At 37.8% G+C, this 21,146-nt stretch overlaps 3 protein-coding genes across 3 annotated transcripts; 1 reads left to right on the top strand and 2 right to left on the bottom strand.

Moving 5' to 3' along the window:
* Nucleotides 1-1,988: 1,988 nt before the first annotated feature.
* Nucleotides 1,989-2,860, bottom strand: LOC122085922 (40S ribosomal protein S17-like). Its single transcript, XM_042654538.1, has one exon. The coding sequence runs from the start codon at nucleotides 2,858-2,860 to the stop codon at nucleotides 2,312-2,314; it is 549 nt and encodes a 182-aa protein (XP_042510472.1). The 3' UTR covers nucleotides 1,989-2,311.
* A 2,920-nt stretch (nucleotides 2,861-5,780) lies between these two features.
* Nucleotides 5,781-9,876, top strand: LOC122085869 (ferritin-3, chloroplastic-like). The gene is made up of 8 exons (XM_042654466.1): nucleotides 5,781-6,205; nucleotides 6,814-6,897; nucleotides 7,013-7,073; nucleotides 7,193-7,280; nucleotides 8,678-8,739; nucleotides 9,231-9,296; nucleotides 9,434-9,497; nucleotides 9,652-9,876. Exons 1-8 carry the CDS (start codon nucleotides 5,874-5,876, stop codon nucleotides 9,702-9,704), a joined length of 810 nt encoding a protein of 269 aa, XP_042510400.1. The 5' UTR covers nucleotides 5,781-5,873; the 3' UTR covers nucleotides 9,705-9,876.
* A 5,631-nt stretch (nucleotides 9,877-15,507) lies between these two features.
* Nucleotides 15,508-19,222, bottom strand: LOC122087339 (40S ribosomal protein S4). Its single transcript, XM_042656427.1, has 5 exons — nucleotides 19,082-19,222; nucleotides 17,392-17,469; nucleotides 17,121-17,301; nucleotides 16,586-16,683; nucleotides 15,508-16,147 (listed from the first exon to the last, which is right to left on the bottom strand). The coding sequence occupies exons 1-5, from the start codon at nucleotides 19,082-19,084 to the stop codon at nucleotides 15,713-15,715; spliced, it is 795 nt and encodes a 264-aa protein (XP_042512361.1). The 5' UTR covers nucleotides 19,085-19,222; the 3' UTR covers nucleotides 15,508-15,712.
* Between the last annotated feature and the right edge of the window lie 1,924 nt (nucleotides 19,223-21,146).

Below are 21,146 nucleotides of genomic sequence, written 5' to 3'. Positions count from 1 at the left end.
GTCAAATTCAAAAGTATAGCCAGCATATTTATTGCGTTGAATTAACATGTGAAAATTCTAGAGAAACCATCCATCCTTGTGAATTGTTAACGATGATAAGAATGATATGTTGGGTAATCGGTGCCCTTTAATAATTAGGTTTCTGTTGATCAAGTTTAATTTTATCTCTTTCATAGTCATAGACTTGGAATCTTATCTTTCCATTAAATGTAATTTCAGCCAGTGAAACTTTTGTATTTCTCAGAATTTATCTCAATACAAATGAACGACATTCTTTGGGATTCAAATTCCTTTGCTCACCTTTGAGTATGGTTTATTTTCAAAATCTTAAGGTCAAAATCCCTAGAACAATTGGGGGATGAGAGAACTCTATTCATATCGATCAAAGTCAGATTACTATGAATCCATGCAAAGAGGATTCTAGAACGCCTGAGCAAAAATGAATACAGTCAAGGTATCATTGGAGACGGAGAGAGAATTACAGCCACCATTTTCCGGACTATCAAGAAGGAAATGGTAAAGTGCTCTGGTGCTACTGCACCGTCTTCTGAAGGTTAAACGCACATGAACCACCGAACAGTGGATCTCCAAACGGCAAAGTCACCGCTCAAAATTCTTCAGTCTGGATTGCTGTTCAATTTACCATCCCTCCTGGGGTGATTTGAGGGTAGTTCACATGGAAGGTCTGCTGCTTCTATAAGCCAACCCTCAAACCAAATCAGAAAGGCTCAATTTCTACGACCAGGTCCGTGGACCACCCCATTGGAAGTGCACTGTGTGTTCTGTTCTTCATGCTTTGATGAACAAATAGTCATAACAACCATTGTTTCTTCCAAATTTTAACCACTATAATTCATTTATCCAACATTAAAGCAACTATGCTTCCCAAAAACCTTGACCTAATTCTCCCACTCCCAAATGTTGCACATCTTTTGTATATCCACTATGTTCCATAACCCTACTGAAGAAACATTTTATAAAAACTTGCACAATAAAATTTAACCCCCCTAGTCTAATCCGGTTGCAAAAGCAGCCACTAAGACAAATTTACTTAGAATCAAACAGTTGGGACACCATGAACACATTGGAAGATGAAATGATCAGTGGCAAACCATCAGCAAAAATTTCTTCTGGGAATTCTCATAAGCTTTCTCCAGATAATAGAGCAACAGAAGCATAAGCTTGCAAAAAGAGATATATACAGTCTGGTGACCATCATAGGATTAAAATATTTTTACAGCAAACATTTTGCCGAGTCCCCAATCCTCACAATGGTCACAATGGTGGTGGCCTCGTTTAACTTCTGTGTTCAAGGACCTTGGTCATGTCCTACCCAGAGGAGTTTGTGAGAATTAAAAATTTAATACCTATAGAGCATCATTGATCACAGAGACACCTGATTTAGCTATACGCCACCTTCCATAGGACTTCACAAACAACATTATCTATGAAAGAACAAAACTTGTAACTATGATGGAAGAAAAACAGATTCCACCACAAATATTCAACCACAAGTGGAAGAACTAAGGTTATGGAACCCTGATTTCACTTAGGAGAAAGAAACAAGTCTCAACAGAGAAATAAGAATATGATGATATATGACCACCCACAGAACTAAACCCTGTTCTCAAATAAAGCAGTCTTTCATTTAAGGAATTCTTCAACTCAAAACACTCCAAAATCCCATTCTGATATACCAGTGTGATCACCAGACCATCAAAATCCCACACGAGATTAGGGTTAATTCCTCTTTGACTGAAATATGACTACTACCACATGAGAATCCAATAATGGAAACAATAATGTTCTGAAAGACACAACAATAGAAACTAAAGCCAATTCTAGAATAGGGTAACCATTGATCCACAAGAAAATGTTTGGCACTAAGGATCACCTATTGCCAATTGCCAGTGAGAGTTCAATGTCAATTGTTATAATCTCAGAAATACGGATCAACACACATAGCAGGAGACAGGAAAATCCAAATCTAATAAGACAATTTGCCAGTCCTTTATACTTAACACAGCACATATCATAATTACAATTCCTCCCTAAACCCTAATTATAAATAAGTTCATCACAGCCAGCAAAAGAAACTTATAAAAGCCAGAGAACAAAAATACCCTAAAAGAAACACAGCATTTTCCACTAGCACGGAAATTAACAAATTATAATCAGCAAAACTTGACATTCATAAAGCCGGAATCAAATTGTTTCTTCATCTTGAAAAAAAAAAATCATATTTTTAAGTAAGAAGAAGGAACCAAGTTCACCACTTGGACTGACTCCTAATCCATTAAAGCTAAGAAAATTAAAATTTCCTAGGAGCCCCACCTCCATAACCACCACCCCTACCGTAACCAGATGTCGGAGCGGCAGTGGTATCGGCTTGCTTGACAACACCGGGAAGATCAGCCATGCCAAGGGCAGTGAGCATATCGATAGTCTCCTTGTCGACCTCAATGCTATCGATCTTAATAGCGGATTCGTCGGGTACAAAGTCCATACGCCTCTCACGTTCTTCCTCCTGGAGTTTGAGAGAGATCCCACGAACTGGGCCTCTTTGGATGCGCTTCATGAGATGGGTAGAGAACCCAGCGATCTTGTTGCGGAGACGCTTCGATGGGATGATAGCTACTTCCTCCAAGATCTTCTTGTTGGTGTGGAAATCGAGGGTCATTCGAGAGTAGTACCTCTCAATCACCTGTCGAGAGGATTTCTTCACTGTCTTGGTGCGAACGCGTCCCATGGTGGCAGCTACTAGTGAAGAGAATTGGGATGGGGTAGGGGAGAAAGCTTCCTCCTGCAAGTAAGAGCAACTGCAACTGAGACGGTAGGCGCTAGGGTTTCGCATTATCATTATATATGTGTGTTGAGCCTCGTGGGTTGGTTAGGAATGACAATGGACCGGATTAAACCGGACAAGGCCTGCTTACCATCAATATGGTTGACCCCAGCCAATGTCAATTACCGGTCGCGGGCTTGCCATGGAGGTAGGAACATTTGCCCTGTAAAAACGAGGTGACAATGATCACTCAATGGGTCGAAACCCTAAGGTCTTTTAACTTAACCCAAGCCAGTTCAATCCTAAGTCGGGATAGGATATCTTAGCCGAGGTCTAAATTTATTGGGCTTAGCCCAACCCGACCTAGTTTTGATGGACCTTGATTGGCTGAGGTTGACCCAACTCAGCCTAATCTAGTACTATTGGTTACTTAGTTGCTTGATCTTGATGCATTGCATAGGCCAAAGACCAATGCTTTTGTATCTTAATAGATAGTGAAAAATGAAAAACTTTTTATAGACCTTTTTTTTATAAGTACTCATTTATGATTATTAACATATTTGTATTATAATGTACTTAATATACAAGGTTGGTTTGGAATGAGACTCAAACCTAGGCCCAGCCCAACCAGGCCTTGGACTTGAAATTCTCAACCCTAGCCCAACCTATGGGTTGAAATATAAAGTCAGGCCTTATTAGGGTTCAAGGCGAGTTATGATGAGTTCGAGTTGATCAAGCTTTTCTAACATCCCTAATATAAGTCTAAAGTTATTAGTATCTTACTTCTTTCGAAGACGGTTGTGGACCTCATTTTGGCCCCTTTGTGGGTCCCTTGGGGTTTTATCAATGCTTCTTTAGTCAAATTTAATGATTTATCTTAATCATATGAATCACTTGTATCTTAATTTTTCAAATTATGTTGAATCCAGTCCCTTGACTTTATAAAATCATTTGAAACTTCAAGTTAAGGACATTAGGTTGATCTAAAAATAAAACCTTATAATAGATGATTGTTGTTGGTATGCCTTGTATTCTTTTGTTTGCATAAGTGGGTTGATTTGGAAGGACTGTTAAGTGGTTGAATGCCTCAAGGGTTATATGGATATTTCGATAAATTGTTTGTATAAGATTTTCACCATATATTTGTAGAGAGGGTTTATCTCCATAAGCAGTTTAAGAGAGATGTGAAGACAAACAACTGAAGTAGGATCTCATCTCACCATAGACATGGATAATTTTGTCTAACCATGTAAATCTTTATGTTCATTGTGTGATTGTTTGTTTGTAATTTTTATTACTTTTTGCATTTATTTTAGGGTTCTGTTTCTACAACAATTACAAAGGCATTTGAGCTTAATAGAATTACCATATGAAAAAATAAAATTCTATCAAAAACTAAAAAATTTCGTAGAAGAAACTTCAACTATGAGAGAAAAAAAAAAATTAAAGAAAGGAGTGTGGCTGAAAAATCCAAACCTAAGAAATAGAAAATATAAAAGCACAAGAGGCTAATGGATGGGCTTTCAGTATACATTCACGATCAAAATAAAGAGAATGAATGAAAACAATGCTTCACACGAGGGTATTTAGTGCTTTTCACTGCTTTCAGTGAAAATTGAATGGTTCTCATTCAACCCAATATGATCCAATCCATACGATTGTGGGGTCAATATGGGCTTGCGGGACTACTCAGGCTGAAGGCCCGGATACCCATCTTTAGTAAAAACAAAAAAAAATGAAAATAATGCTACTAAGGAGTCTAATGGTGTCATTTACAACATATCTCTACCCAGTCCAATGAGGCCTCAAAACCATTCAAAGCCCAACCCAAATCCAAATAGTCTGACGTGATAATTAAAGAATGAATCATTAACCCTCCTAAAAGAGTCATTGCATCTCGAATAGCTTCATCCTTCATACAAATAACTCAAAAGGCCAAGATGAGCCTTGCATTTAGTTAGGGGAAGAAAGACTCATTGTGGGTTTAAGTAACCTGAAGAAAGCCCAAATAACATTTCGCCTCTCAAACAAATGGAACCTGGAGAACAAAGTTAAAAACAACCCAATTTATAGTTTTCTAAATTTGACAATGAGGGCATATCACTAGTTGTGAAAAGTCATATTGATTACGTTTTTGAAAAGATTGAACAAATAGGAAAACCAATCTCTAATTTGGACATCCTAAAATTGTTAGTAATCAACGAGAGATATGTAAATAGCAAGTTTAATTATGCTTATTTTTAATCCTAAATGGACAGTAACAACATAGAAATTTATACGTGAATATAGTTTATATTTACATATACTCGAATTAACTTTAAGGGATAGCTGAGTTGGAAAGGGATTAGCAAAAAAAAAAAAAAATCTCAAATCTTTAATAAAGAAACGCACCAATAACCTGTCAAAAAATTTTTCCATTTAAGGCAAATAACCAGATCCTCCAATTCCACTGTCAAAGAGGCCATTGAATCTAACGTCTATCTCTCACCCAAAAAAAAAGAAAAAATTCTAAGTCTATGAATTCCGATTAAAATCAGTGGATTTATCGGATTTATCAGATTTCAATATGATTCTTTGAATCATGGCTGCTAGATAAATTTTTTTTTTTTTAACATTTTAGCCCTTTTCAACAACAAAAAAAAAACATTTTATCCCTCTCTTCCACTCAAAAGGAATCCTTGCTCCCGAATGTCAAAACAGGAAGGGTCTTTATTGAAATGGTCTCTCTCTCTCTCTCTACTTAAAAAGGACAAAAAAAAAAAGCCACTCTCTCTCTAACATCTGTGACAGATAGTAAAGCGACCCTTCACACTCTGTCTCATATTTTCTTGGATTCCACAGCTAAATACAGGCAACTCCAGATAGGGCATGAGTTCTCCACGCGCCTCCTCTATCAACGCAATCCTTTCCGTCCACGTGGAACCAAATCCAATGGTAGAAACAAGACAAGGCCGCCTAGAACCCTCTATATCATCTCCTCCACATTTTTCATGTATCATCATCATCTTCTCTTCTCGGCTTCTTCTGTTCTCTCTTTCGATTTCGTTCATTCTTGCGATCACTCCTCTTCCATTATTGACCAGAGATCATGCTTCTCAGAGCTTCAGCTTCTGTTTTCTCTCCACAAGGGGCCATTCGAAGCCCTCTTCAATCTTCTTATTCTGTCTCGCCGTCGAGCTTGAACTCATCTTCTTCTTTCTTTCTGCCGACTCAAACGGGGAGAAATGGAAGAGAAGGGTCCGTAGTCTCGGCAACGACAAAAGATTCGACCAATCGGTCAGTAACAGGTGTTGTGTTTGAGCCCTTCGAAGAGATGAAGAAGGTACCTCTGCCTTCTCTTGTTCCCATCGCTCCCCAGCAGTCACTTGCTCGCCAGAAGTACGTTGATGAGTGTGAGGCTGCCATAAACGAACAAATCAAGTGGGTTTTGTTTCCTTTTCTCTGTCCCATTTCTTCTTGGTCATATCTGATATTTGCCTGGAATTTTGGAGACGTCAAGATGTTTCTCTTGTAATTTAATTCATGTCAATTTCGTATGTTGTTGGATCTTTTTGCATCTATCATTGTTAATGTTGCCCTGTTTCTTCTTACTGAATCTCAGTATAGTGTGTATCTGATCCGGGTTTTTATTTTTTTATTGTTATTTTTATTTGAATCGATCTATTTCATCGTCTATTTTCTTGTGTACTGTATTATATATTTTATGGAATTTTTATTTCAATCTAATGCATTTTCTCCTTCCGCTTTAACTTTGTCTGTGATTTTTTTTTTCTTTTAATCTCTGCCTCTGTTCATTTGTGGTTATTATTCAGGTTTTGTCAACAGTAAATGTGGTTTTCCAAGATCTCTCTCTTATTTCTCTTTCATTGCTGCTGTTGTAGGTTTTTGTTTCTAAGTGTGCCTCTCTTAAACTTTACTTGAAAGGCATATCATCAATTTCCTTAGTCTTATGATTCTGTTTTTGTGTGTACCATTTAGTAGAATCTGTCTGTTTCTTACTCTGTTTTCCTTCACTTCCTGACTTGCAGCGTTGAGTACAATGTCTCCTATGTGTATCATGCCATGTATGCCTATTTTGACCGGGATGATGTTGCTCTCAAGGGCCTTGCCAAGTAATGGCTGAACCTCTCCCCCCCTCTCAACACACAAAAATAAAAATACTCTTGTACTTTTGACAATTTCAATTGCTAAGATATCAAGCTGACTGTGAACTATTGTTGCTTTAAGATTTTTCAAGGAGTCAAGTGACGAAGAAAGGGCACATGCAGAGAAACTGATTGAATATCAGGTTTTTGCCAAAGCTCAAATCCTTGTAGTCTTGTTGCTGTTTGCCTGTTTTATGTTGGATGATCTCTGTTCAGTTCCCAGGGTGGATTTATAATGCTGTTATGCCATGACAATTTTCAGAACAAGAGAGGAGGAAGAGTAAAGCTACAGCCTATAGTGTCAACCCAGTCTGAATTTTATCACGAGGAGAAAGGAGATGCACTCTATGGTAAGTGAAGGTTCTATCTCTGTTGGTCTATATGGTGATCGATGGAAATGGTGGCATGCATTCTTAATGAGATTCATTGTATAATATGTAAAATCACATGTAGCATATGTTTCACTCTTTTATAACTAAGGTAATTGTATAGAAGTGTCTGCATCACCATGCATCCAAATTGAGGCTGTGTCCACCATTTTTCCTAAAAGTTTTTGTCCATGCTCAGCGGATACTTGTGGAAGCCTAAATTATAACCTATATGCCGAATAAAGTTTCTTTTGAGAGTCTATTTATGGTGTTTATGCAAGGGGGTGTTAGTGGGTATCTGGGGTATTTGCAAATCTTCTTTTATGTTCGCCCTTTAATGGCCGGGTGTTGTACCCTTATGGTGAGTGATGCAACTCCTTTCTGTGGGCTATATATGTAATTTACACATGAAGAGTAAACTGTTGCTACAAAAATTACTAGTGAGAGATTGAGTAAATACCTTTCTATATTTACAATTAGTGCATATGTCTATTTGTGTGAGATCCACCCTGCCTGAGGATGCGCTAAGTGCAATAACAAGCGGATGGACATTGATGTTACCTTAGTGCATGTTTAATCCTAAAGGCTGTTATTAGCATTATGTAAGAATAGATGGACCTATATTTATATATAAGAAATAAGGAAACAACAGCAGCAAACTCAGCCTCATCCCAACTAAATGGATCTAAGCAACGACAAAAATACAAATAATAGTAAAATGAAAAGGGCACCACAACAACGCAACTAAGCAAAATCCCCTAAGTAGGGTCAGCTACACGGGTCCTACCCTCCAAATGGCTCTATTTGAGGTCATACTAGGTCTAGACCTAAACTATGCGTGTCTTTCCTCACTATATTCCTAGGGTTAATTTAGGCCTGACTTGGGCTCTTTTAGTTCCTTCAATTTGAATTAGATCACTCCTCTGTACTGGTGCATCCCAAGGCCTCAGTTGAACATGACCATGCCACCTCAGATGACTTTCTAGGAGCTTATTATGTATCAAGGCGACATACTTGGTTAATAAACCTGTGATGTTCTTGTGCCTTGTAAGCATCAACCATCTCTTGTTGACTTCTTTTTTTTTTCTTTTTTTTTTTTTGGGGGGGGTGGGTTACATCATGTACCTCTGTTCAAGACCACGCGTATACTGATGCTTCTCCACTCCACAAGAAACAAGTTTTTACTGAATTAAACGAATCTGGAGGAGGGCCAAAGTGCACACAGAAAAACTGATTCTGCTTTAATCTTTTCATTGTGCCCTGTTCTGTTTGAAATACTATTTGCTCTTTTTTATTTTTTGAGGTGGGGGGAGGGGGTGTGCCATATTTGCTTTGTTTCATTATCATTAACTGTTTCCACTTTTTTTTCGTTTATTCAGCAATGGAGCTTGGATTGGCATTGGAGAAGTTAACAAATGAAAAGCTTCTGAAGTTACATAGTGTAAAACCCGACTCCTCTGTATCTTGTGCACATGTTTGTGGGCTCTGTCAATGATTAGTCTCTCTCTCTCTCTCACCTTTTTTCCCCCCTTTTTGGGTGGGATGATTCGATGAGGGTATGGATTATAAATTACAGAGCATGCTCTCTTATATTAAAAAAAAAGGGTGCAAGAACCCTGCGGCATAGGAAATGCCTGAAGTATTGGCCGATGGGAGGGGGCACGTGGGGACCATCTTCAGCGCACAGCGCAGTCTTTTCATGCCTGGGTCAGTCCTGGCGTATCCTAACACCAGACTGGCAGGCTTCTTTTTCCCATTCAAAAAACATCACCTTACTTATAGCCTTTCTCTGGGCTTTATTTTCTACATGGAAAAAAAAAAAGGTCCAAAAATAAACTGGGAAAGAATAGCTTTTCATACAGTCCATGAGTATGTTGGCTTGGAATTAGACAAATTGGCTTCTTCTGAGATATCTTTGATCCTGAAAAACAGGTAGCAGAACAGAACCATGATGTGCAGTTGACTGACTTCATTGAGGGCGAGTTTTTGACTGAGCAGGTGAAATCTGATACTCATGTTTACTTAAAACTATTTGAGTTGACATCCTGTTCTATCTCAACGCTATATCGATGAATATGTGCAATAGGGTTCCAAGAGTCTTTAACCTTCTTGATTTTGATCTGTCTATTATGTAGGTGGAAGCCCTCAAGGTGGTCTCCGAATATGTAGCTCAATTGAGACGGGTGGGCAAAGGACATGGTAAGATTCCAATTCTAAAATCCTTCTTCGTTTTTTTATTTTTATTTTTGATGAATTCTTCACTGTTACTATGTGCTTAATTTGAACCTTTCTCTTTTTTACAAATTTTGATATTAAATATACTAATAGGAGTGTTTTTTATGTGGGTTTGCAGGAGTATGGCATTTTGACCAAATGATGCTCCATGAAGGCATCGGTGCTGCATGATGCTGTTGCTTTGTCAATTTCTGCCGTTACAAGTGTTCTTTAAGGCTTTAGTGGTAGTGTTGTTTCTTCTATATATAGTCAGTATATTACAAGCAAGACTCATTTAAAACGAAGTTGATGATTTGAAGAAAATGGCGAATGAACTTTAATGCATCCTGTGGGTGCTTTTCTATGCTTTATGTTGGCAACTTCCCGTCCCATGAGCTCATCCTCAAAAGTGCAAAAGTTTTTTAGCTTTGAAGCCTGCTACATATGGTTATCATTCATCTTGTTCCTTGTTAATGTCCTCCTTTGCTTCATGGAGAGTGATACCAGGGTTTTGAAGATCAGATCAGATCAGGCCATTGCATCGACAAAAAACTGATTTCGACTAACCCCTGTTTCTTAACTTATTGAGTCTGACCGAGTCAGACTGATGTTAGGACAATTTGAATTGAAATTGGTGGAGACTGATCGTGGACTTCATTTGGGAGTTTTTAAACCTTGTAAGTTTAAACCACCAATAAAACAAGACTTGACATTTGAGTCGGAAGGCCAAACCAAAATCAAAGGGTTTTTACTTCAATATTGGGTCAGATTTTCTAGATTATAGTTTCATCTAGCACAGTTGTGACGTGTATGATTTTAGTTCTTAGACCACTTTGCCACTCTTAGTTGGATGCTTGTGTGCTTATCCTGGCTGGTCTCTTCACTAGCACAGTGGTCATGTGACCAGATAGTGATTCTCAGCCTAAATGAAAATGTAGACAAGGCAAGAAGTTCAAAAAACCATTCGGAAGGTAGTTGAGCCAGCAAAAAACCCACCCCTCTTCTCTAGTTTTGTTTGTTTGATTAATGGGAGAGGGATAGGCACACATGCGGTAAGGCGGCAGATGACATCAGTGTTCTGATTTTTCCCTAATAAAAAATGAGGACGTTTTTCGTTGTTATTCATTTTTTCGAATAACCTGTATTGCCCATCTGTTTTGATCATTGAAGCGGTAATTAAAATTAAGTTGGGTGGTTGGCAAGTCTAATTCATTTGTTGTGTTGTGGAGGCCATGAAAAATTATTCCAGGTTTCCTGAGGAATCGTTAATTCCATTTTTGTTTCACTCGAGGACCCAATTGGTCAAAACAGAATAATAATTTCGTTTGGGCCATTGAAGGTTCTAAACAATGTTCTATAGATATGTGAGGCCATTGATGCTATTGAAGTTTTGGCTTTGGGATAGTGAAAGTCTAATTGCTGCCCAACAGCTTCAGTTGGATAATTTGATTTTGGAGGAGATTCTCAGCATATTATTATGGCTTTTTCTGAGGTTAAGGGTTCATTTGGTTAGGTATCCTTTAAGAAATAAGTGCTTCACAAAAACCTCACAAACCTAATTCACAAAGGCCTTATTTCAGAAAGGCATCAACAAAAATGAAAAGCTATTGATTCCACATCTTACCAAACAGACCCTAAAAGATGGTCTAAGAAATCTGATTACAAGAAAAGCCATCAAAGGAATGGTGGATGCATTTATTATTCCCTTCTAAGTAATTGTTTTAGTTCCAATAATTCCACCTTACCCTCTGTGGGGGCAAATTTTGCTGCTATTTACACATAAAAGGAGAAGATTCTCAAACCCCCCCCCCCCCCCCCCCCCCTCCCTTTCCCCCCTTCTCCTACCACCATCTAAGAAAGAATAAGATGATAATAGTATAGTGGTGTAGTACTTTAGAGCATCTGAGAGCCATCCTTGGAAAGATCTATGTTTCATCAGGTTGGCCTAAGCAAAACCTCCAATAACAGTATCTCTTCTTGCTCTGTTTTTTGGAGGCAGTAAGTGAACAAGAAGATTGAATCATCTCCCACATCACTTGTATATCTTCATATTCTCTGCAAGATTCCATGTCCTCATAAAGTTTCACCAGCCCATGCCTTTGATTATCTATCATTCACACACACACACACACACATACATGAGGGAGAGAGAGAGAGAGAGAGAGAGAGAGAGAGTTTGAAATATTGCAGTCTTACCTTTGTGTTTGTAGGTAAAGCGTGAAGTAATAGAGAAGACTAGACGCTTTGATTGGTAGAGGAATTTAGTCTTGAAGCACCACCTTCTTCTCCACCTCTTCATCATCTATCTCAGACTTCACCCATGGTGTCTCCTGAGTGACACTTCCTCCTATCAATCCCTTTTATCCTTTCCGAGTCCCAACTCCCAACTTCCCTCGTTAATAAAAATAATTTTATATTCTCACGTGGAAGACAGCAACATCCAAGATGATGGTGGCCGCAGGCTCTCAGAAGCATCCGTGTGGGATTTTACACAATTTGCCATCAAGTTTTGGTTGAATACCATCAGTGTCCTTTCTCAGATTAAAAAAAATACCTCATTTTCCATTTGGGGTGTTTGGTTGTTGGGAGGAGGGACTGGGGAGGCCGGGAGGGGTTCATTTATTATATACAATGTTTTTTTATTTTGGGTAGAAAGACTTCTATTCATTAGAATGGAAAAAAAAAAAAACTCGTAGATGTTGGATTACAAGGTTCCATCAACCATGGAAAGTATTCAGCTAAATTGTTATACTCATCACCGACAGTGCCTTCGTAGCTAGAGAGTCAACTACAATGTTAATCTCTCAAAAAATATACTAAAAATTATATTAAAAAAATAAGTGGTTAAATGAATAATATCCTCAAGTATAGGTTGAACATGCAAAGGGATATGTGAGTTCATTTCCGTGATATAGGATTTACAATCTGTCTCCAACATAAGCCACTCAAAGCTCTATAGACTATGATATTGCTTTCAATATGCCACTTCTTATCATCATCGCTTCACCGGCACTAAGACTTATAGGACATAATAATGGGTTATTTCAGGTACAAAATGAGGACCACGAAGATTTTATTTTTTTCATTTAGCCAACTTCAATTGAACTTAAGATTAACAAGTGAGCAAAGACCTTTAGGTTTGTCTCACTACACAAAAATTCAGCCCTTATAAGACCTGTTATGTACTTCAAATAATGTAAAAGGGGGTTAAGGGTATCAATTGGTTCAATTTTAGTTCATTCAAGATACAAATTGTAGAAATTAAAATTGAATCGAATCAACAATAAGGAAAACAATTGCAAATCCAAAATCGACTTGACTCAATTTGGTTTTGTATTTGATTTAAGTTATATTTTAGGTATTTTGGACCAACTTTTTACGTCTTTAGTAACCCCCAAAAAAAAAAAAAATCCCTTATTTATTAGAGACATATAATCCACCAAAATTTTTCCAAACAATAAAAGGAATATAATTTATAAATTACATTGATTAAAATATTGAAGATATATAATTTTTTCCAATTTCTTATTCGTTCCAAAAATTGATAATTCAATTAAGTTCAATGATTTTAATCATGGAATAAAAACGAATAAAAATATATCTTAACTTTTCGAAATTAAAATCAAACTAATTTACTTTGAATCGATTCAATCCGATTTTAAATCTGTTTGGATTTCTAAATTGACATCCTTAGATAGGTCAGCCGTCCATATATAAAACCTACTACCATAAAATTTTTAACAGAGTAGATATCATCTCAATTTGGACTTTCTTTCTTCTCCCTTATCTCTCTAACCAAAGATTCTCGTCCGCATACTAGGATGTTGGTGGTGGGACCTCTGGTCAACTGTTGGTTGGTTGAATTTTCGTTGTTTGTTCTACCTTATCTCTCCAACCAAGTGATTCTCCTCAGCATTACTAGGAAGTTGGTGGTGGGACCTCTGGTCAGCCGTTGGTTGGATTTTCTTTAATCATTTCTTTTTCTTTCGTTTTCCATGTGTCAAGTCTGAAGTATTGCTGTTATACCATTGGCCCATCCTCAATAGTTATCCCCACCCTGAGTCCTTAGTCCTGATCCACCAATTTCTGAATTTTCAGTACTACCATTCAATGAACCCTCCCTCATTAGGGATCCAGAAGAGCAGATTATATTTCTCCTCAAATGTTCCAGAGAAGGGCTAAGATTAATGGTAGATATTTCAGTCCAATCAGTTAGGTTAATGTTAACCAAGCAAAGAAGAAAGCATATATAATATATATATATATATATATGAGTGAAACTCTATATATGATGTCGAAAATTAACAGAGTAAACAAACAATTACACAATGCACGGACCTATGAGATTATGTCTAACAAGGTGTTTACTCCTTATTGGAAGACGAAAGCAACTTCATTAGCAATAGAAAAAGTGTTATAGAATACACTCTCTTCGTCATGACTCTAATTTATAGAAAAACATAATTTCCTGAATTACCCCTATCTAAACCCTACAAATTTACACATGCAAGCTTTTAATGGCTCTTTAGGAGCACCTCACAACCCAATCTAGGATACAAGACATCAACTCTCAACGTATATTTCTATTTTTTTTATTAAATTTTTTATTTTTAGAGCATGGGATGAAAAGTAATAGCAGAAATTGAGAACATATGCCTCATTTCTCACTTATAAGAGAGGTGTTTCCCAGTGATGCCGCAGATTCCTGTTTCGCCGGTCCTGCACACATAAAGCAAGAGAATGATGACCGGAGGCTTCGGTGGGGGATTCTCGCTGAAGTAAGAATCTGAGCACGCAATGAAGGAATAGGGAAACAGAGTAGAGCTAGGATGCATGAGAGAAAATACCTGATTTTTGGATCTCTTTCATCCTTTTATCCTAGTTGGTCTCAACACTCAGGAGAGTTGTCATGGTGAGTCATAATAGAGAGTTGTGGGTAGCTCCTCTGATAATGGAGGTTAACCTCTTGGCCATTAAAGTCATAATAGATCTGTCGTTCGTATGAGAAGCTGATGGACACATGACCGGCAGAGATGATGATCCGTGATCAATACACAAGTCAACACCCCATTGGTTGGTTGCATTTATACGCATCACCTAACATGCATACAATGTCTTTATACTCACTATTGTGGATTCGGCTAACGAGAGGAGCCTCTCGTTAGCGACCATTGCCCAGGTTTTGCTCATAACTAAGTGATGAGACAATGATCCAATGATTCTCAATGCCTTGTTCTCCAAGCCTCTGTGACCACCGCACTAAGGAGAGGAGCTGGATCCCACCATTGTTTAAGCACTCCCACTCCTTGCCCCGATTAAGGATGGCAAAATGGGCCCAGTCGAGCTCTCAACGATCTCGGATGCAGAATTCGTTAATCCGACAGATTTGAGGGATGATGTTAGAGATTAGGCAATTGAATCCTCTGTTTTTACAGAAATTTTTTGTTTCTCTACTCAAAATTCAATGCTTTCCCCCTCCGGTTTCCCTGTTTCTTTTTTTGTGTACTTGCTGCTATTACGTAATGGATTCATTTCAGTCACTTCATTTATTTCTTTCCATGAAAAAAAAATCTTTCGAGCTGTGCTTTGGAAACTATCGCAGACAAAAGAGCTCGATTCTAGTAACAAATTCTGTGGCATATGGCGGAGGGGTTAAGGGTAGAGATGGTTCAGAGTTTAGCGTCTTGCAGCAGCACCACCCCACTTCTGCAGCTTCAGCACTAGATCTCTACAAGAATTGGACGAGGCTCAAGCTCAAAAAGAGGGGTACTGGAACCGTTGAAGGGGAGAAGGGGAGAAGGGGAGAAGGGGAGGAGAGAAGGAAAGAGGATGGAGATGCACTCGATTCTCCATGGAAGATTCCCACCATGGGTGAAGGAAACCTTAGGCCAAATATATAAATATAGATATTATCTTGCGGGCTTGATCCAGCACCTCTGGAATCGGCCAAGTCCAACCTGATTGAGCGCAAACAAGCATATCCTACTACAATGCATGCACAAAAAAAGTAAATAGGATTCAAATCTTTACCTCTCCATCAATCCACAACATAAATTAAATCTGGATTGACTACAAAACTTTGTCCAAACTACCAAGGGACCAACAAAATTTAAATTGAAGTACGATTGATCATCAAGCTAAACAGCAGATTCAAACTAACAAACCCAGCTATACCTCTAAAAACTGTCATCATAAAAACTTTAAGCTGTGGTAGCTGCTTGGGCTGCAAGCCTCTTCCTGGCCTCTTCAATGATGGACAACTTAATACCCTTGCCCTTGGGTAGAGCTACCCAAGGCTTGCTACCCTTGCCAATTGTGTAGACATTGCCCAGACGGGTGGCAAACTCATGGCCAGTGGCGTCCTGAACGTGGATGGTCTCAAAGCTACCCTTGTGCTTCTCCCTGTTCTTGATAATTCCTACACGACCCCTGTTCCTACCTCCAGTAACCATGACCACATTCCCCACATCAAACTTAATGAAGTCAACGATCTTGTTACTCTCAAGGTCAAGCTTGATGGTGTCATTGGACCTGATGAGTGGGTCAGGATAACGGATTGTGCGTCCATCATAAGTGCTGAGATATGGGATACCCTTCTGCCCAAATTGCACAGAACGGACCTTGCATAGCTTAAACTGACCAGAAAGAAGAGGTGACTGAACATTAGATAAACAAACACCTTCATGTAATATAAACCAAGAGTGAAAAAGAAAAAACATATGCCAGCTACATCAGACAAAATAGTACGGTAATAGCATTTGTGACTGTTTCAAGAGGCCAACCACTAGGGGCAAAAAGCCGAACAACAGGCTGGGTGCAACAGAACAAAAATGATTCAGTGCTTGTGATCGCTCATTTGACTTAGTTGGACTAGTCAACTGCCAGTCATCATTATACCCTACAAAGTGGTGCATATCAAGGCCCAGCATGCATTGGTATTTTGTGATAAATGTCAAAACATCTAGAAAATAGCTCAGAAAAATTCTACTCCTTGAGAGAGGGGGAGAGAAGCGACAAAAGAAAAAAAAGTACAGATCAGTATTAGACATGATGATATAGGTCTGCAGACTAACCTTTGCCTCTTCGTCTTTGATTGCGTGCAGACGGAAACGACCCTTGGTATCATAAAGGAGACGGAAATTCTCATTTGTTTTAGGAATTGATACAACATCTAGCAGTCGAGGTAAAAGCAGTATTAAATTTCAGTACTTCAAATAAATAGATCAATACAGGGGGAGGTTTCTCTATAGAAAAAACTTGATCAATACATCTAGCAATCTAGGAAAAGGATTTTATAATTTATGAACAAGCATCATCGTCATCAGAGGAGGAGGACTAAACGAGTTCTATTTCTTTGTGAGGATACATACAATAAAGGATGATTTCTTGAGAATATCACACTTAATTGAACAAAAGGATAACTTTTTGAGAGAACCGCACTTAAGTGAACATGACCATATTTATGGAATTTTTCACACATGCTGCAGGACAGGCAGCCAGATTTCATCCATCCTTCCACTTCTTTGTGAGGTATTGTCTCTAAAACTTAAACAATCAAAGAAGCAGAATTTAGATTTGAGACAAAACAAGGAATTGGTGCACACATACCCATAAACCCACTGGGATACGTCTTATCAGTCCTAACCTTCCCATCAACAAGAACCTGTCGTTGCATCAGTATAGAAATGACCTCACGGTATGTAAGGGCATATTTCAAACGGTTTCTTAAGATAAGAATCAAAGGCAAGCATTCCCTGGATTTGTGGGGCCCAGATGATGGCTTTGGAGCCTGCACCACAAAACAAACATGAGAGGAGCCGGATCAAAAAGAAACAATAACAAGGAGAAAAGGCACAGGTGTAAGGAATTCTATACATACAAATGCACCACCAAGTTTGTCTAACATCCAATGCTTTGGTGCATTGAGCCTCTTCAAATGCTTTTTCAACCCTCGAGCCTGAAATTAACAACAGTAGAAACAACTCAGCTCAAACTAGAACCAGCAGAGGTGGTGCTGAGCTCATTTATAACATTCACACTTCCCCTCAAATTAAAGGAAAATGAATTAAAATTGTAGAAAAGTACAAAACGTAGATAGCATGTATTAAAAAAAAAGTATCACTCATGCTGACTATCTTGAATACCACCACATCAAAACTCCATCCCAACAGAACCCAATGATGAGATCATGAAAAAGAAAACAAGGGCAAAAAATCCTTATCCAAATAACTTGGAGGAAAGAAACAAAGGTTCCAGTTGTATAAACATGTACCCCATCAGTGACACCTTATAACAACATGAAACATAAAACTCATGCAACTCATGATCTATGCAAATCTACTTCCACCAATGTATGTAATTCATAAATATTTAACAGAAAAGTGTACAAGGTTCATAAAAAGTGACAATAAAAAACCCTCAAACGCAGCTAATCATATCATGGTGAATTCCATGTGATAACAAGAAAAGAAAAGATGTAACCAATTTAATAAAAAATCCATATATGACAGCTATCACACCTTAGGGCACATGAGAAGATAATTATAATTTTGTCATTACAGATAGAAATCCATAACAATTTCACTACATTAACCACAATTGACCCTGATACCACCGTCCACCTTCACAATTATTCCAACACTTTTGACTTATACTTTAATACTAAGTTCACAAGTTTAAACCTGTGAACTGCACTGCTACCTGGAACCATCTAATCCACAATATTTTAATTCATACTGGAAACAAAATTTACCAGAATGCTAATTCTTTTAATTACATGTGAAATCTCCTCTTGTTTTAACTTTTGCTCCTGTTTATCCAAAACCACTAAATCATCCATTGGACGATATGCATGTCTCACTGAACACTGTTTAACTATACGAACAGTTCTACGTTCATATTGTACTATAATGTAATTCCATGCCAAGGTGGTGCAAGATTTGAAACTAGGTATCTAACAAACATTTTTTTTTTCTTGGTGGGAGGGGGGAAGGAGATGGGGGTGAGGGAGATTGTTATTTTCCTTACAATATTGGCTAAAATTTATTCTGACATGATAATACAATTTGTGAAATGGAACATCTTAAAACACATCACTGTATCATCGTCCGAGTAAAATATAACAAAACTAGAGCAACCCCATCCAAAACTTGTGCCTAGAATTTCGCAATAAATTATCGTCTATATTAAAAAATATATATATCGACGCAATACCATACAAATTTCTGAAACCCTAAATGCAGGCCGCAACAGTGGGAGAAACACATAATCCAAAGAAGAAAAAAAGACGCAGGTCTTTCTTGTGAATGGTTAGGAAACTAATTAGCATCATTAGGATGGGCTCTGACACTCCCAAATCTGCAACAAAGGACGCAAAACAAATCTAAAATGGGAAAAGAACTTTCTGAACAAGATCTAAAAGAAAACTTCAATCGAAAGAGTAAACATCAACGACTTCTTCTGGGCCATATAGCAAATCTAAGTTTACGAACGTCTACGATTAGTGACAACAGATCAAGTTTGAAACTATATGACAAAGGAAGGAATATGAAATCATGAAGAAAGCAAACCATGATTGCTCCTCCTTCGAAACCTGTCGCCCCTGTCCTCGAACTAGAACGGACAACGCCTCCGCCTGAGCAAGAGAGAATGTACCCAAAACCCTAGCGACGTGAGAGAGATAACGATATAAAACCTAGGGTTATATATATGGATTAAACTTGGACTGGTTCAAGCTTTGACCGGTCAGACCGGCCCTGTCTAGCCAAACAGTAGCTGTACATAAGTTTGAAAATCTTTGGGCCGGGCCAGGCCTGCCTGATATGAGTAAGGGTTGCTATAGAATGACATCAGACCAGCCCGACGGTCCAGCTAGGCCCAATATGAAACAATACAAGGGCAAGGTGTTTTTAAAGGGAAAGTCTTTGTTGTAAACAAGGTTGGTGATAACAAAAAATAAATTATGGTTACTTTACTTTTTTATGCCCTTATAGTGCAACAATTGTTCCGATGTGTTGAGATTTGCATGGCTCTGCTCTTGGTGTCTTGGTTCTCCACTTGTCTCTTTGTCCTCGTCTTTGAAAAATGACATATTTGCTTGTTTTTCCCTTCTCAACTTTGTCAGAGATGACAAGTTAAGAGGTAGAAGATGAAGCCAGGTTCCTTCACATAGACATTCAGAAGGTCAAACATACCTTCCCATCTTACATTAATTAAAGGGTATGGAGATAATTTCACCTTACATAAATGGTATTTTGCCTTTGAAATGTTTAGTATCTAACGTTACCGAACTAGGCTACCAGCTTATGTGTGTCTACACCTTGACATAAGGGGGCACAAAATGATTGCGTTGCTCCCACCCCATGTTCTAAAGATGCCTCTACGAAACATTCCATTGGTATGTTGGCTAGCGCTAAGGGTATTAATCGGTTCAATTTCGATGTATATGGTGCGGTTCGATTCACATTTATTTAGCTGAAATCAAAACCGCACCATTTACTAAATTGTTGCACTTTTTGAAACTGCAATTGTTTAGTAAACGGTTCCAGTTCCACGGTTTTTAAATGGTATCAGTTTCACGGTATTAAACGATTTTGATCGCGGTTTATTCCATATGGTTTCTAAACGGTTAGCAATAGGTGTGCTAGTTTATTCGCATGCTTACTAAATTTTGCTTTTGTTGATAAACGCTTTAATCTTGTATCAAATAAAATGATGCATTGAACAAACAAGGATTTAACCACATAACTACATAATATGAGTAACTTACTGAATAAATTGTTGGGCAGCCTCTATGGTCCTTAATTATTCTTTAAATTAAATCATTATGTTTTATTAAAACAACCAAATATTTAATCGTTATACATGTTAATTGGATTGGTTTTGACAGTTTAAACGGTTTGATTTTCACTGTGTCAATTTGGTTTGAAACCAACAGGTTAAACGGTTAAAATCAACCCAATCTATTTAACTAATCGGTCTTAAACTTGAAACCATAACTGAACCATTTACTAAATGGTTTTGTGATTTTTATATAAATGGCTCGGTTCGATTTCGATTTCAAATTCACATCCTTAACTAGCACAATGGCCACACACACACGGGTAGCATTCTCTTGCCCAAACTTAATTTATATCGTTTATAATGCTGAAAAGAAGGCATAAAGCTTTTCGTTGCTTGTGTCTTTGGCTTGGAGGCTATGATCACTATCATGGAGCATCATTTTTTTTATATTAAAAAAATAAAATAAAATAAAAACTAACTTTGATGTAAACTCTTTCCTATATAATAATAATAATTATTATTATTATTATGGGAATGGATAACTTCCTCTTGATTGTTTAATGGCCTAACCCCGATTACAATAATTTAGTGCTCTTTTTTTCTTTTCTTAGAACAATGATATAGTACTCAAAACGTGATATTTTTACTATTGATGGCAACGTGTCACCTTCCTACAAGAGGGATTTGCATCACGTTACTCTCTAGCGTGTAAGATATATGAAGTGCGCTATGAAATTTTGTAAGGGATATTCCCTCTCGTAGCGATTCAAACACGAAATCTCAATTTATTTCTTAAAAATAAACAGGCAAAGTAATTCAAATTTTGTTATGTAGAAATTATTCGAAGTTTAC

Source organism: Macadamia integrifolia, chromosome 8 (genome assembly GCF_013358625.1).
Source record: "Macadamia integrifolia cultivar HAES 741 chromosome 8, SCU_Mint_v3, whole genome shotgun sequence".
NCBI classification, from domain to species: Eukaryota; Viridiplantae; Streptophyta; class Magnoliopsida; order Proteales; family Proteaceae; genus Macadamia; species Macadamia integrifolia.
The sequence above is the reverse complement of the archived record's forward strand: the minus strand, read 5'-3'. Positions and strand labels throughout refer to the sequence as shown.

Coding starts and splice junctions, on each gene's coding strand:
- LOC122085922 (XM_042654538.1), bottom strand. CDS start 2,860: ATGATAATGCGAAACCCTAGCGCCTACCGTCTCAGTTGCAGTTGCTCT.
- LOC122085869 (XM_042654466.1), top strand. CDS start 5,874: ATGCTTCTCAGAGCTTCAGCTTCTGTTTTCTCTCCACAAGGGGCCATT. Junction 7,281..8,677: donor GAAAGGAGATGCACTCTATG/GTAAGTGAAGGT, acceptor TCGTTTATTCAG/CAATGGAGCTTGGATTGGCA. Junction 9,297..9,433: donor GCGAGTTTTTGACTGAGCAG/GTGAAATCTGAT, acceptor TCTATTATGTAG/GTGGAAGCCCTCAAGGTGGT.
- LOC122087339 (XM_042656427.1), bottom strand. Junction 17,302..17,391: donor ACAAACTTGGTGGTGCATTT/GTATGTATAGAA, acceptor TTTGTGGTGCAG/GCTCCAAAGCCATCATCTGG. Junction 16,148..16,585: donor TCAAAGACGAAGAGGCAAAG/GTTAGTCTGCAG, acceptor CTTTCTGGTCAG/TTTAAGCTATGCAAGGTCCG.